This window comes from Rhopalosiphum padi, chromosome 2 (genome assembly GCF_020882245.1).
Source record: "Rhopalosiphum padi isolate XX-2018 chromosome 2, ASM2088224v1, whole genome shotgun sequence".
In the NCBI taxonomy this organism is placed as follows: domain Eukaryota; kingdom Metazoa; phylum Arthropoda; class Insecta; order Hemiptera; family Aphididae; genus Rhopalosiphum; species Rhopalosiphum padi.
The window spans coordinates 29,401,194-29,418,653 of record NC_083598.1 but is presented as its reverse complement, the minus strand read 5'-3'; the positions used below and the strand labels follow the sequence as shown (position 1 = coordinate 29,418,653).

Genomic DNA, 17,460 nt, shown 5'->3' with positions numbered 1-17,460 from the left:
TTTGTTTAAATGTCTAGTTTTTCGATAATCCGGCAGTATCTATTATGGTGTCGAATTAACAAGACTACTGCATGTTTTGAAAAAAAATTAAAACCAGAAAATAGGTAGTGCAAATAATGAAAAAATATAAATAAATATAAACAGCCATGTTCATCATATCTAGTACTTTAAACTTGGTCGTTTATTATAAATGTAATTAATTGCAACGTTTAATACGTACTATGCTAATAATATATACCTACGTGGGCACGTGGCTACGTTTTATATAGTGTCATACTGTACAGTGTGAAAGTAAATGAAACAATATGAGACATCGTGCCTGAATACCGTAAGTATTTTTATTATTATTATTTTTTTAATTTTTATCAGTAATTTAGTAAATACTACAGTATCCAAACTTATTTTCAGATATTTTAGCGGATCGTGTTTCTTTACTCTTTAGCAGAACATATATATATATCTATGATTATAAGCGATTTTGGCCAATAGACTGAATGTTCTAATAGACAATGGTGCAAGTAGAAGCGTTGGTGATACTTAGACCCCTTGTCAAGGCGTTGCTAACTAAATACTAAGTAAATATAATGTTTTTCTATAATTTTAAAATTTAACCTGATAAAAATTACTAAAAAAAAAACTATTCTTTAAATTGTGTTTTTATGTTTATATGTTTTTACTTCTACAATTACTTTGATTTGAGATAAAATACAGAAATTAAAATTGTTGTATTTTTCTTATAAAATGCACTAAACAATGGGGAAATGTGATGAATGAATTATATTACCCAACCTGTAACTATGCGTAATATTTTACCATAAATGTATGTTAAGTGTGTTTGCTTAATACATACAAAACAGATATTGAATGTAAATGATGTAATATAATAAATATATCATTACATATTATATGTTGATAACTAAGTTTGTAGATTGTGGGGGCTACTGCGACCCACGTTTTTCTAAAACCAAGATCATGGGGACTGGAACTCCGCAAAAATAGACTTTTAGACTTTAGTACATATATGAAAGTACTATATTTACAATACAGTATAGGCAAAAGTCTGAAGTATCATCTATACATATTATATAGATCTTGTTCTTCGAAACCGTTTCAAATAACATCTAAAGAAGCCTAGGAAAGTAGGAGTACAATATACAAATAAACAAACACATCTTTACCTGTTATTGTTCGTGCCTGTTAACACACATCATTATGTTCTGATACCCTTGCATGCTGTAAGGAAAATTCCTTTGAAAATGTTAACATATAATGTGTTTTTCCTATCTCTGATTTATGACAATATATTTGTCATTTCATAACTCATGTTACAAGTATATAGGTACGCGAATTTTTCATACCCATACGGCTATACATAATAATGTAATCGTAATAAGTATTAACCAGTTGAATAACCACATCACCCAATTACAATATTTATATGGACCAAACTCTTATAACTTAAAGTTTTGAGAACCAATTATTGTAAAAATTTTACTTGAGTATATAAATGTAGTAAAAAGGATTAGATAAACAACGATATTAAATAATTTTTAATAAAGTAATATTACTAATATTATATGATTAAAGTGATTAAGTTATGCCTAAAAGCAATTTTGAGAGTTATTTACAGATATATGTACTTACATACCTACATGAATACCATGAAAACTTTTAATAAATATTCATACCTAAAGTCAAATTATGAACAGTATTATGATCATAAAAAATTTTAAGAGATACTTAGGAACTATAAATTGTTTTGTAAATTGGCCGGGTCGGCAGAGACGATGAATTTCATAGTAGCGAAAATAGTAGCATAGCAGGGTCTTGAAGGATTCGGTCGATTACGCCGATTACATTATTCAGGCATTTCTTACAGTAAACAATTTTTCTATTTATTTTAACTGCCAACATACATAATATATAATTATCTTTTAAACTATAATTTAAAATAGGTAGCGAGCCGACTAAAATTTAAGTAGGTTATATGCTATATATACTGCATATATAGTAGTATACTATATTATATGTTATACTACCTATGTATATATCATATAGGCAAGTATAAATAACTCAAAACCAAAAATAAAGATTATTTTTATCTTTTAATAAAAAAATGTATAATTTAATCTTTGCTTTTACATAAAAATATAGCTTATCTAAATAAAATATAAAATTTAAATTAATAATACATTACATCATGTTATATATTTTTAAAATATATTTAAATAAGTTTTAATATTTAGTCATAGTAAAATATTTTGTTTAAAATACATAACGTATAATATACGAGTATAGTTATAGACAATTTAACTTATTTAACTTTATTTAAGTAATAATACTAATATATAAATAATAAAAATATGTGTATACAGGAATTTTAATAATAGATTATATTTAAAATGTATACATAATAAATTGAAAAAAAATTATCTGCAATATCATACAACATAAAAAATAGTATACCTTTAATTTTGCTTGTTTTGCTCATTGTGCGTAATGGGCACGGGTTCATTCAAATTTTTATATTTATATGTAAAGCTCATTAAAATAAATATTATCATATCGAGCACCATTAGTCCAGCAAACAGCAAATATTCATAAGCCTAAAAGAAATTAAATTATAAACAAATATACAATGTACATGTTGTATATTATTAGAAGCACAATGTTAAGCCGAAATAGCATTAATTACGAGAATGCTAATTTCTAAACTGAAGGGGCCCAACGAACAATTAATGATAATTAATAATAATTAATGATATAAACATACTTGATTTTCGAAAAATCGTACTTCAGACACGATCACTACTATTAGATTTCCAAACGCTACCGTCAACAAATTAACTGCTGCCAATAAGGATTTCATACTTGTAGGTGCCTTTAAAATAATAACTCTATATAGTATATATCTTGGTACTTTAAATTTATAGCATAATGATGATTACAAATAAACTTACTTGAGTAAATGCAAATTCTAATGTCGTGATCGAGAACATAATCTCTGCTGCGGTCATTACAATAATTTGAGGTAATTGCCATGCTATATGAATAAAATTACCATTCTCTAAGACTATCAAATTTGAATCCTAAAATTATGTATTTTAAATTAATTAAAATAATTCAATACTAAAAATAAAATTATGAAATCAACAAATACTTACTATGTGTCCTGAATTACGTTGTAATACAAGTGTGTTTACACTAGCCGGTAAAAAATTTAAATCTGAGAGAAATTCGTTGTCTAAAAAGGCTTTATATCTGAAAAGTTGTGTAATTAGGATTAATTGCATTAGATGTTTCATGAGTGCTTATATCAATATTATCGAAATAGCTATAACAAGGTTTTTAATTTAAATAAACATACTTCTCGTGTAATCGTGTTTTATAATTACCTATCATTACTAACCTATTTATTTAAATTATAGAAGTACCTACATGATACTTATTACTTTCATTAAATTTAACACTTTTTCATGTTCAATGTTTATGTACGAGTATAAACATAAATGCATATAAATTTATTCACTGTTTGCCATTTTTACTTCTATTAAAGATTATAATATTATTATAATTCAATTCAATATAAATGATATTATGATTTACCAATATTTATTAAAAAAAAAAAATTAACAGTACAGCTCAACACTAATGACACTTGTTTTCTAAGCTATTAGTCCAATAAAATTAAATATACTATTTAAGGTGATTCATTCTAATTTTTAAGTGTCCCAATCAGTATTTAAAAAATATAAGTTTTATAAAAATATTATTTTACATAATTTACAATACAACATATTATTTTGTATCGAAAATACCTAAAATTAAAAAAACAATTTAAAAAAATGATACCCGGTAAAAAAAATTAAACATATATTATTTTTTTTAATGTCGTTTAGCAATGATATTGAACCATATAAAAAAATATTTTAAAAAATGATAATATATTTAAAAAACGAAAAAACCAATAACGAATTACAGTGTATTATATATTATATAATTAAAATATATACATAACTAATCAATTATCATTTATATAGTTTAATCAAACCATCAACTGCTAAATAAATATTGGCATATTGCATAAATCTAGTAATTTAATGATAATAATTAATTAATGTATTTGTAATAACATTTTTCAAAATCTAAATTATATTAATTAATAAATATTTGTTTATTCAACCAATCATTAATCAATAAACTGCTCTAAAAAGTTCAGTATCATATATTTTTATAAGTTATAAATTAAAAAAATATTTTCTAATAATAGGTATATAGTGAAGTTTTTAAAATTTAAATAAACACCTACATAATATACTTTATAAATCATAACATATTATATAATATACAATATACATATCTCATCGATATAAAGAGTTATAAATTATAACTGTATTGATGGCCAAGTGTATTCTTTTTTTAAGAAAATAAACCATAATGTCAGACTGATTTTTTTTATATCTTAAAAGTTTGAAATATCTACTCAAGTTTTTCTTAATACGTTTATAAGTAATATGTATTATATACTATTAATTATACCATTTATACCTACCATTAAAATATCTGTAACATCCATTTATAGGCGTTGATAGGAGAGGGAGAAATGTTTGAAGAAGTTTAGCCTATTACCCTATACAATTTACATTATAGGTCGTAAAAATAATTATGTAATTCGAAAATGATAAAACCCAAAAAAATAACATTGAAGCAGTTATCTCTAAAATAAATAATAATATATAAAACAATATTATTTATAACTTACTTTCCAATAGGTACTGTGTTTGTTGTTAAGGATTTTAAATTAATTTCAATTGCTGTGTTGTTGTTTTCTTTCTCTTTGAGTATCAATATTTTATTAGACAAATCGTCGCTGTTTAAAATTCTACAAAAACAATGTGTTTTAAAATAACGTACAAATATAGATGTAATATAAAATTAATTTACCTTAAAATTGGATTACCGTTTTTAGGTTTAGCTAAGTCATCAACATAACCAATTCTTTTTAATTCAAGTTTATCTTTTATGTGAGTTAAAAAATACGACGTTACCTGTAATTTTTAATAATCATTGAATTATTTGTTATAATATATTTAACGCACTATGAATTATTAAAATCCTTTTTTAAGCCAACCTTTCCTTCTACGATAGACACATTGCTTGTCAAATTTAATGTTAATAAATTTGAAGAACATGAAGGATCAGCTATAAAAACGATGGGAATCGAAATTTCCTTAGAAGCTGGTGTATAACTTATCTCTAATGTTTCAAGAGAACTTAATTTGTGGACGGGTAAATTTGTTGAATTTATTGTTATGTTACAATTGAATCCATTGTAAACTCTTAATTGGCCTTCACCAACTGGTATTTGGATCGATCCACCCTAAAATATTAAATCATGTTTAAATTAAAAAGGGAATCATAATATTTTAATTTACTAAGTCACTAAGATGTGTGTAAAACTAAAACTCAAATATTATCAATATATGAAAATTTATCTAAAAATAATATGTTCATAGTCCATACTATATAATAATGATTCTTTTAACAATAAATATTCAATATCTTGATAAGTATCGAAGTATGAAAATATACATTTTACATTAATTTTTATATTTAAAAAACAATATGTTTACTAGGTATTCTTATCGCTATATTTTTAAATTTTATTCTTTTTCAAGAACAACATTTTTTTTTATTCTAAAGCAGAATTTATTTATTGAGAATTTCGATATATACAATGATAATAATATTATAAAAAATCTTTTAGTAATGGGAAAAAAAATTATTTAAATAATATTAATTGGTACTTTTCGAGATAATGATTAAAAAATGTTCGCCGTTAAAAGAATCATTCATCACAAAAAATTAAGTTTTAAATAGTTAGTATTTAATATAATTAAAGATCGTTTCTTTAAAATAATAAAAATTTTTTTTAAATATAAGGCTTGAAATTAAAAAATTAAATTCAGAGACATGGATCAGGCTCAAGCACTCATTTAACTTAGCTCATTTCAATGCCAAATGTAAGTTTATTGTGAATAAATTGTGACAGCACAGATTTTAAAGCATTCGATATAAAAAATTTTAAATTTAATACAGGTATTGGTTGTAAAATTATTTAAACATTTTATTGCATTGAAAAACCTAAAATATATTATTATTTGTTATACCTATTTATAATTTTAATACATGCCTGAAATTATGTTACCTATACGACTATACCTAAACGTTATAATTTTATATATTTATATGTACTTTATCTAAAATTTAATTTTTCAACTAATTATTAACTAAGTACTTAACATTTCACGCTGTGATATAATATATTATAAGTACTTACAATAATTTTGTTTTGTACAACAGCTGATAGTACAAAAGCAAGAGCGGCGAGAAAACCCCCTAATGAGATTTTTTGTAATGGTTTTTTAATACCGATCTTGGCTAATACAGGATAAACAATGGTTTCGAAAAATGGAATAAATAATAAAACGAGAAGTGGATTCATCACTTGCATTTGATCAGGCTTCATTGTCCAATTGAGAAAATCAATCCTGCCATTCATCAAAGTAGCTTGTAATGTCCAGCGAGAACCCTAGAAGATTTTTAACAAAATATAAATATTACAGTATTTAATTTATATTATATCTAAAATAAACACAAATAAAATAAATAAGAGGTGTTCTGTGAAATTTTTTTGCTATTGTTTTAAAATATAAAATTATTTTAGATATTTAATACAATTAATTAATTTAAATAATAATTTAATTTTCAAGTAGGTAGGTAGAAATTTTGTTCGATAAATGAATACCTTCAAACTTTTATGGAAGTATTTAAAATTTAAATTGAATTAATTATAAATTAATAAACAATAACAATTAATTTTAAAAATAGATTAGATTAACTTCTTTATACTATAATTATTTAATTGATTTATCTGAATAGTATAAATAATTAGCTGTTTTTCTGATTCATAAAATTAGTCATTAGATTAATTATGATAACTGTCAGTAATTCTTACTTGTTGATCAAATAAAGCCCAAAAAAATGGGAATGGAATAAATAAATATATTACATCTAAAGCAGAGCGTATATCTGAAATTTCTTTTTCTGAAAACTTGTCATCTGCATAATTTAACCAATGAACTTTTTTGGTATTTGATGAAACATGTGCTAGTTTTCTTTTTATTGCATGCTATAATATAATTAAATTTATATTATACATAATATCAATATAATATATGTATCAAAATAAGCCTGTAATTCTATACCTATTATTACTTTTTGAGAATAAAACCATATGTTTATCATAGTATAATAATTGAATGATTAAATCATTTGTATAAATAACTATGACGTAGGTATTGTATTTCAAAATATTAGTATTTTAATCAGTCTTAGAATGAATTACATTTTTAGACATAAAAATAAAAACTTACATAAATACATGAAAAAGATGTTACAATGACGTTCGATTCTGGTTTTTTTATCTTATATAATCGTTTACCACATACGAAAATAACTAGGTTAAAATAAAAACAGATATGAGATATTAATGTAAAGTAACACAATTGTATAAATGTATTAAGTACTAGAATATAGGCTTAAATAATTAAGTAACAAACTACGCCATCGCATTATAAAAATTCAAAATATAATGCATTATTTATTTATAATTTGTTTAATTAATACACTGTAAAAATGATTTAAAGTAGAAAATCAGTTTACTCGAAAACATTCGTATAAATTGTACTTACAAATCGCTATAAGCATTAGCACAGCTGGTACACCAAAAGCTAAGGGGAAACATGAAGTTCGGCCGAAACATTGAACATCTTTTCTTAGCTCCGGTGTTACTGATGTTGATATAAGTGAACCTGCGTTGATAGAAAAATAAAATATGGAAAAGAACTTCTGTAGATAAACTTCTTGTGCAGGTAAATCAAATTGATCGCCACCAAATGATGAAACACATGGTTTTATTCCACCTGTTCCAATTGCGATTAAAACTAAACCCAACAGTGCTAAGTACCTATGAAATAATAAGATATTATTTTTAAATAATATATTATTATTATACTATAAATTAAAACAACTTACACATTAGGTAAATGTCCATTATAATAATAAAATAATATGATATAAAACTACATAAATATACGAAACATTTTAATATGTAATAACTATCCCCTCATAAATATAGGTAAAAAAAATAAACGGATATATTTTTTTAATTTTTAGCAATAAAATTAAAAAAGCCAATTGAATAATGTAAATATTTAGACCTACCACTAATACCACTTGGTAGCACTAGCCCGTATATATATATAATATAATATACACCGTATTCAATAAATGAACCTATTAAGTACGAGCTAGCTATAATTCTATAATTAACTTATTACACAATCCGCGAAATAATTGTTTTTTTAAAAATGGCCATTAATTCTACAAATCATCACGTATTCAGGCATTATTAAAATTGGTAAATTATCATATTAATATATTATAGTATATTACATATTAGGTACCTATATACTGTTAAAACAAAAGTGATATAAGTATAATTATATGATGGTTTAAATAATTATAAAAAAATAAAGCATAGAACTAAAGTTTTTAATTATGATGATTTTGATCATTATTATGTTAACTATAACAATTTATAAATATTTTTGAGCATTTTTAATAACAGTAACATTTATATCATTGTGAATAATATATGATATATCATATCTTATTCTTATATGATATTCAATACAATTAATTGGATGTCTTTTATCATTGAAATTAAAAGCTATTGTCTATATTTTATAATATTTTTTTTCTTAATATTTATTTTCAAATTAGTATTACAATTAGTAAGATATTATAACAAGTCAACTGCAAAAAATGTTTTTATATAATACAGATATTATTATTTATTACCTTTGGTTATTTAAACTAAGTGAAACTGCCAAAGACGACCCAGTTATGACTAAATTACCAATAGCATAAATTAGTGAAAGATATACTATAGTTCTGAAAAAAAGAATACACAAATAAAATAAATATTTAGCACATAAGTACATTTTATTTTTATTGTGAATAAATTAATAATCATACATTTACAATCAACATATAAATTATAATAGTACCTTTATAATAATTATATAAAAAACTAAAAATATTGTATACATAGGACAAAATAAGATAGGTTAGGTTAATTCAAATATCAAACTCGGAGATTTTTTAAAATTAAACGTGTACAGACTACTGAACCCATTTTATTTCAATTTTCAAGACGTCGAGAAAGAATATATTCAGGGAAAGTAATAAATTGCTGATTGATTTAGAATATTTTATTTTGAAATTATTAATAGTATTAACAGAAACTAAGCAATGGAAATAATTGGATTCTAATGACGTACTGCTAACTAGACGTCTTATTGTTTATAAGAGTATTGCAAAGATTGAGATTAAGATGATGAATTTAATGTTAGATTAAAAAGGAATATTGGTAAGTAATTAAGTTAAAAATTTGTGCTCAGCCCCATATAATTGGACAAAATATTTAATTTAAAAAAAACAACAGAAACAACTAATAAAAATTAATTAGTTAAAAACATATTTAAATGTTAAAAGACCAAAATAAAAAATAATTTCGAAAAATAGTTGATAAAGCTAATTTAGCGAATAAAATTAAAATGTGTATCATTTCATAGACAAGTTAACCTAATTTATATTTATAGTTTCATACCAAAAAAAGAAAAACAATTTAAGACCTACAGCATTCAAACTCTAAGTCTCTAAATACCAATTATGATTTTTTTAAATTTATAATTAATAACTAATTTTAAATGTGTTACTTACTTGAATTTTCCTAAGAAAGAATCAGATAAAATTGCTCCAAATAATGGTGAAAAATATGCCATAAAGACAGCCATATGATAAATAATAGTGGATTCGTCTTCATCATATTGCAATATTGACGTAAGATATAATACTAAAACAGCTAATATACGAGAAATACATTCATAATTGAGAAAAATAAACAAAAAATTTAGTACTATTTAATAAAATAAAAAATAGGTAAGTACTTCGAAGTCCATAGTATGAAAATCGTTCACAAAATTCTGTGCAGATGATAAACCACACTGATTTTGGGTATGCCTGTATATAAACATCAATCAAATATAAATTAATCATAAACGTTATATTTTATACAAAAAAATATACATCTAAGAAAAGTAATTATGATATTTTAATATAATTATAACTTCAGTTACTTTTATTTGTTAACATTATTTGTATTAATGTACCTATCTACTTAATTATAAATTATAATATTATAGTGAATTATAATTCCGTGTATAATTTCAATTTTTAAATATAAAGGAAGTTAGGAAGACATTTTATAATATTAAATTAAGGAAAATAAAAAATATCCCGTCATACATTGATACATATCTAATCATACGCTCTCTGACATACTGTTTTGAGTCTAAAATTTGTTTAGGAATAAAAAGCAAAACGCTTATATAAAATATTCTACCCCCGCAAAATAACTCACATAAATCCACGAATTATTGACCAACAAAATTTAAAAATAAAAAATTGGAAGTATCATTATACTGTATAAGGTAGCTTCTAATCTATCTACCTATATCTTTTTATAGCAAGTAATTTTTCCACTGTCTCATAATCAACTAACAAATATTTTTATTGTGCCCCAGGAATCAGGATATAAATTAATAGATTGTATATATCTTTTAAAAAAAGAAAAGAAATATAAAGGACAATACGTCACCACACCGGTATCTGCTGTCATTCAAATGTAAAAACGTGGACATTTTCGTGGTTTAACAGTTTCAATTTTTATGTATTATTATTTGGAGATTGGCGTCCTCAAATATCACAGCAGTAAAAATTATTATTTTATGAATATAAAATACAATGTAAAAAGAAAAATAACTAATAATTGAAGTCTTTTATCTGCTTAAATTTGTAATATACTGTTGACAGCAAGTTGTTTATTTCATAAGCAATACTCATCATATACATTTCATATAAACTATGAGAAGTGCCAATATTAAATACATGTCTATACGACTAAACATAACACAATATTTAATTTCTGTTTCATAAGAAAATGTTGTATAAGAATAACTAACCAATGGGCAATGACACTTGACTGTTGTAACTTAACGATTAAACTCTATAGGTAAATATATATATTTTTAAATTTTCTTAAATAATATAATTTCATTATAAAAAAAAAATTGATATATGTATTTATAATAAATTATATAATATGAATAATGCATAATAATATACTTTAATTTTATTTGTAAATGATTTTTCAACGTTCATCCTACTATATATTTTTTATTCCTATATCAATTTTATAATAGATATATTTTTAATATTTACATAATCTATGAATTTAATAGTATACTGACCACTATGGTATATAAAAAAAAATAGTATCATCATCCACTACCAATATGATTCTGAATTTAACTATGGTGTATTGATTATAGACAGAAAATTTTTAGATTCTGACTTCTGAGTCAAACAAAGAGTTCCATTAATTATTTTTCTACAACGATTTTTTTCTACAGTTACTTTCTTGTATTTGCTATTAAATGATAAATCATATACCAACATTTTTATGTATACTATATTACTATATAGATAAATATAGGTCTTATATTTATCTACTAATTAAAATAAACATGTATCGTAAAAGTATATATTAAAGTGGTGCTAGGGTTTACAATTACTAAGTCTTATTTTGTTGAACCATATACTTTTGGGGTTAGGTTAGGTTAGGCATTTTAAAATGTTGCATATAACTATTTCAAAAGCGATAAAATTTTATTTAAAAATGTTTTACGAAATATCGTCTGATCTCTACTTATATAAAATAATACTAAAATAAATAACCTTTATTATTATTAAATTATTATTATTATTATTTATTATTAAATTTTTAAAATGATTTAATTTTATATTATTAAAAAAAAATCTATGAAAATAAACATATAGGGTATTATTTACAGTTGCTTATAAATTAATATAATATATTAATAAAAAACTCATCTGTGAACGATGGAAAGGAGTAGTGGTGAATTAATAAACATAATATTTCAAGGTTTTATAATAACAATCCTAATCACAATTTATAACTTACTACTACTGTATATTATTGATTACTGTGCCATGTAAACCGGTTTACCGTATCGTATGAATAATCTTCACGGAGAGTTTTGACCTATTCGCAAATATGAACACTTTCATATGTGGATGAACTCAGCAATATTATAAATATTGAATAATAAGTTGATATTACCTAATAATATTATAATATGTATTATTTAGTTCTCATTATGATATTCAAAGCCATAATTTTTGAAGGGATACCCATCACCCATGCCAAACAATTTTGATCGTTGTTTACATTAGTTATTAATTATTTATTACCATCAAGCGTAATCGACTAAGTCAACATATTATATTTTATAGTTTATTTGTTTGAAAATTATTTCCGTATTGATGATTATAATAATTATAACTATAAATATTTTTAGTTGTTTTTGATATTTAAAAAAAATACAAGTGGGCAAGTGGCTAATATTATGTCTAAAAATTAAGTACTTATAGGTACTTATTTGTTATAATATATTGAGTCAGTTGACACCTGTCCTGTCAAAAAAGAAGTCCTCCCTCTGCACCTGGATTAGTTGATGTCCGAACATTGATCCCCTATATTTTCTATGTACAAGGAAGTAATTGATAAATTCCAGACTAATTATTTAGTATTTAAGAAATAAAAGTCAATTTATTATTATACTTTATAAGTATTTTATGTAAAGAGCTTTTTTCTTCAGAAAGTGACGCAATATAACGAATAATAAAAACATTCTTATAATTTAGTTTTACGTTTATTTAATGTATACAACATTGACATCATTATAATTTATTTACATATTACATACCTTATAGCTAATAGCTATAATGGATATTTTTCTTGGTAATTGAATCCAAAGATATTACAGGAAAGATAATAATACATTTATATTATTGGTTACGAGGTATATTCAATTACTTAAATATTTTACAATGTAAACAATAAAAATGATTAAATTAGTAACCATTTAATAATTTAACACAATCAATATAGTGACAATAAAAATATTTCATTCACTATTCCTTGCGATTTAACAACTGATAAATAAAAAGAGACAAATTACAAAATTGAAAGAAAAAACGTGAAACTTGCTCTGCTGTATATATATAATATATATATAGTAGATTTAAAATATATCTCCTCATTGAGTAACCTAACCTAGCTTTACCTAGTAACTGTAATATAATTTATGTGCTTGCAAAAATATCCCGTATAATATTAGGTATATCAAAAACTATATACAAATTTACTGTGTAAATTGGTTAGTGGTACAAAAAGCTAAAAATCAGTCGAAATATTTTAAAAAATTCATTGTGCAGGATAATTATTATATGAAATATAATAAATTGTAAATTTACATATGATGAAGTTTTAAGATTCTACGATTAGTATCTTTTAATCACTATTAAATAACTATCTAAAATAGTAAAATGTACTCTTTATTTTTAATTCGATATTAAATTTCATCATCATTCCAACTTCAAATGCATATAAAATAGTACCTGGTATGTAGGTACTTTCTATATTTATAGATTTTTAAAAATACAACGTAAAATAAACCCTGTGGCTTGTATTAAATTGTCAAGTTATAGTTATTGAAATAGTAAGATTAATTTCTTATAAAATCAACATTTTGACCGAGAAAAAAATAACTTGAATAATTGCTAATATAAATCTGATGAAAATGTCAAGTTTCAGCAATAATTTAATTTTGAATTATATACATATATATTATATATATATATATATGACAAAAAACTATTATGTCAAAAACGTGTTGTGTACAGCATAAATATTTCTATTGTATTTTCGTTCCAAAATATTAAGAAAAATACTAGGTATTTACTGATTTTTGATCCAGCATAAAAACAAATAGATAAAATGTAAACAGAAACCATTCAGGAATAATTAAAATATTCTGCTTTAAAACTTAATAACTGTCGACTTCAGACACACTGATAAACACACATCATAAGCTTACGAGTAGGCGGAGTAAGTATTATAAATATTATTAGAAAATTGTAATTTTTAAACTTAACTTAACCTATGTCCTATGTAATATGTAATATGCAACATTGTAATGTAATTTCAAATCTAACTTAGCTTGTGTGATATGTAATGATATAGGCCAGGGATGGGCAACTAAAAGTTATTAGAGGGTAAATTTTTAGAAAATTAATAGAGAGCAAAAAAAAAAAGGTCATTCAAAATATGCATTTTAATTTAGCATAGAGTATAGATGATTGACTTTGAAATTGTATGATGTAATTTGAAAATGTAGCAAAGGCCAGAAAAAAAATATCACGGGTCGTCAGTTGCTCACCCCTGATATAGGCTAATAAGTAATACCCTTTGCTATTGAAGCCTAAACTTTCAAATAAAAAAATACTTACGAGTACATTTCACCCAAATTCAGAATCAAAATTAGAACTATAATATTTATGTTCATAATTGAACATTTTTAATTGTTATACCTAATTATTATAATTTATTAAATTGTGTATACACATACCTATATAGTTACGAAACTCAATAAAAAATAAAAATAACAATTCCTACTAATAATTATAAAATTAAAAATAAGAATCATGATATTAAATTAAATGTTACCTAATAATAAGTTTTAAATCACGTTAATTATGGATTTTTTTTTTTATGGGTATATCGAAACATCAATTAATGTTTTAAAATAATAAATCCAACAACAAATTTTAATTTTAAAATATAAAGAGAACAATTACAAATATTTATAGCATTATTATTTCACAACACATCAATATACAGAATATGCAGACGTGAAAGTACCTAAATTACATTTAATTGACGACAAGTTTCTGTTGACTGTTCTACTTCAAATAAAAACTATTTACACACGGTGTATGCCGCGCGTATTGGTACGTAAAGAAACAAATTACATAAATTTATAATAATAATTAATAATGATTGAATAAATATTAATTATTATCATTTATCATAAACTAATTCCGTTTGTTTCAATAAAAAATTAAATATTATTATACATCATATTCTGTTTTACTAAAAATAAAACTATGAATTTTATAATAGACAATCGACTATCATATCGCGTATAACGACCACTTTCTATACCTACATTTTATTTATTAGACGTCTCAATAAAATCTATTTAATTTAAGAACATTTTTTGTAGTTTATGAATGTATTAGGAAAATTTATTTTATATAAAAAAGTATATTGTAGCTGAGATTCAAATACCTGATTACAATTATTATACAAAAACAGTATAATATTAATAGTCATCTATAATAACGTTTATATCAGCTAATATTTTTTTCTTATTAACTTTATTAAATGTTATTTAAAATATTATTAGACTGTAATGGATATTGAAGAGGGCTACATTTTTTTATATTCTTATCTTTATAGCTAATAATTTGTAGGTCCAATTTTGGTAAAAACAAAAGATAAACTAAATTATTAATTCCAAAATAGACATTATCATATATATGGTATTAGGTATTATTATATTTAAGTATATACAGAATTATAATTTAGCTTCACATTTGTTAGTTAAAGTAAGGTAAGTACACGAAAAAAAAAATAACATGTCATCTGCCCATACATTACGTTCAATAATTACAGATCAATTGCAAAATTTAGATTTGAATGATAAGATATTATTATATACCTCTTATTATATTGATTAATTATTATTTTAAATGCATTGATAAACAATTAATTATAAGATAGATAAAATTTGATAATTGATATATCGATTCTGAATATCTACAAACTGTAATTACTATTATGTATAATGTATATTATATGTAACTACAGAATGTTAATTATAGTAAAAATAGCATTAACAATTACTAAAACTAATTTGTAAAAAATCAAAAATATATAACACTTACCATTATTTATTATATATTATTGAAATATTTGTATGCTGTACAAGTGAAGTTTGTTTGTTGATTTGATTAACCATTTAGTAAAAACAAAAATTTTCTTAAATTAACATTATTTTTAATTTATTGAGTATCTTATTTAGTAAAAAATTTTATTCGTGAAATAAAATGCAGTAAAATAATTGAGAAAATTAAAAAAAAAAAGTTTATTTCAATTGTTTTACTTTCGTGTGAACGCATTTATACAATTAATATTAAAAAAAACAGCGAGCGTGAACAGTTCACTCTCTTCGATCTTCAATTCATAACTGATATGTGATAACTATTTACTATTTAGCCACAGAGTTGTGCATCTAACAGTATAGCATAATTGGACAGCATAAAAATACAGATGCGTATTATCGAAACATATTTTAAGTCAAGGCCAAAACCTAGTTAAATACTAACTATTGTCAATCCCCACTTTATAATTTATATAGGTACCTACCTTCGTAGTATAGTTACATCTCAAAATAATATATAGTGGAATTAATGGGAGAATAAATATTTAAAATATTGATAAAATGATTTGTTTATTTTAAACTATAAAAATGTGTAAGCGAACTTCGTCTTTGTTTAATTTCATTATTTAGTTTTGCTGCTAATAGTTTTTTTAAATGTACAATATTTGAATATTACTCTACTTTAACCTAAGGTATCAAGTGTACTTCATCATTGAGTAGGTCACTGTAGTCTGTATGCGGGCATGTCAAATGCGCGGCCCTCAGCTCTTTTTTTTTGTGAGCCTTGGCCACAAGGATTATTAGAAAATGAAGTGAAAATAAAGAAATGGGGAAAGTAGGTAACAGCTCTGGTGTACAGTAGGTGTCTAGTGTATTTACCTCATCTTTCATTAAGTCAGTGTAATGTATATGTTAAATTTAACTTCAATGATTACTTAAATCATCATTCAATACCGTTGATTGAGTGGAACTAAATTGAAGATATCTCTTGGACATCGACGGCGAATGTGATATAATATAGGTATTTTAGTTGTATTTGCACTGTTTGATGTGCCGTCGAATTATGTGACAACTTGGGATAGTTAAATGGATATTACTATAAAATGTGATATTTTTTGATATTACTATTACGAATATCACAAATTTTACTATACGCAATGGCATTTTCAAAATATATTGATAAATTTTAAAGTATTATTTTATTACTTAATATGAACTTAAACAGTTCTACAGAATTTAAACTATAAGGTGTAATTAACTCTGTAGTTAATACTAATAATATAGTAATAAATGTATTATGGTTATCAAAAAAAATTAAATAAACCTAACGTAATACTTAAAGTAATTTAAATTACTTTATAATAATTAATAACTACGTATATCAACAAAAAAAACATATCAT

At 23.2% G+C, this 17,460-nt stretch overlaps 1 protein-coding gene across 1 annotated transcript; it reads right to left on the bottom strand.

Moving 5' to 3' along the window:
* Nucleotides 1–2,086: 2,086 nt before the first annotated feature.
* On the bottom strand, nucleotides 2,087–16,405 carry LOC132921451 (peptide transporter family 1-like). Its single transcript, XM_060984491.1, has 15 exons — nucleotides 16,063–16,405; nucleotides 10,077–10,149; nucleotides 9,850–9,991; nucleotides 8,926–9,018; nucleotides 7,755–8,029; nucleotides 7,437–7,519; nucleotides 7,019–7,192; nucleotides 6,341–6,592; nucleotides 5,132–5,380; nucleotides 4,945–5,048; nucleotides 4,763–4,882; nucleotides 3,165–3,261; nucleotides 2,961–3,089; nucleotides 2,774–2,881; nucleotides 2,087–2,606 (listed from the first exon to the last, which is right to left on the bottom strand). Exons 1-15 carry the CDS (start codon nucleotides 16,063–16,065, stop codon nucleotides 2,469–2,471), a joined length of 2,040 nt encoding a protein of 679 aa, XP_060840474.1. The 5' UTR covers nucleotides 16,066–16,405; the 3' UTR covers nucleotides 2,087–2,468.
* Nucleotides 16,406–17,460: the final 1,055 nt, after the last annotated feature.

Excerpts from the sequence above, each read along its gene's own strand:
- LOC132921451 (XM_060984491.1), bottom strand. Across the intron at positions 3,090-3,164 it reads AACGTAATTCAGGACACATA|GATTCAAATTTGATAGTCTT; the intron begins GTAAGTATTTGT and ends ACATAATTTTAG. Across the intron at positions 2,607-2,773 it reads TACGATTTTTCGAAAATCAA|GCTTATGAATATTTGCTGTT; the intron begins GTATGTTTATAT and ends AATTTCTTTTAG.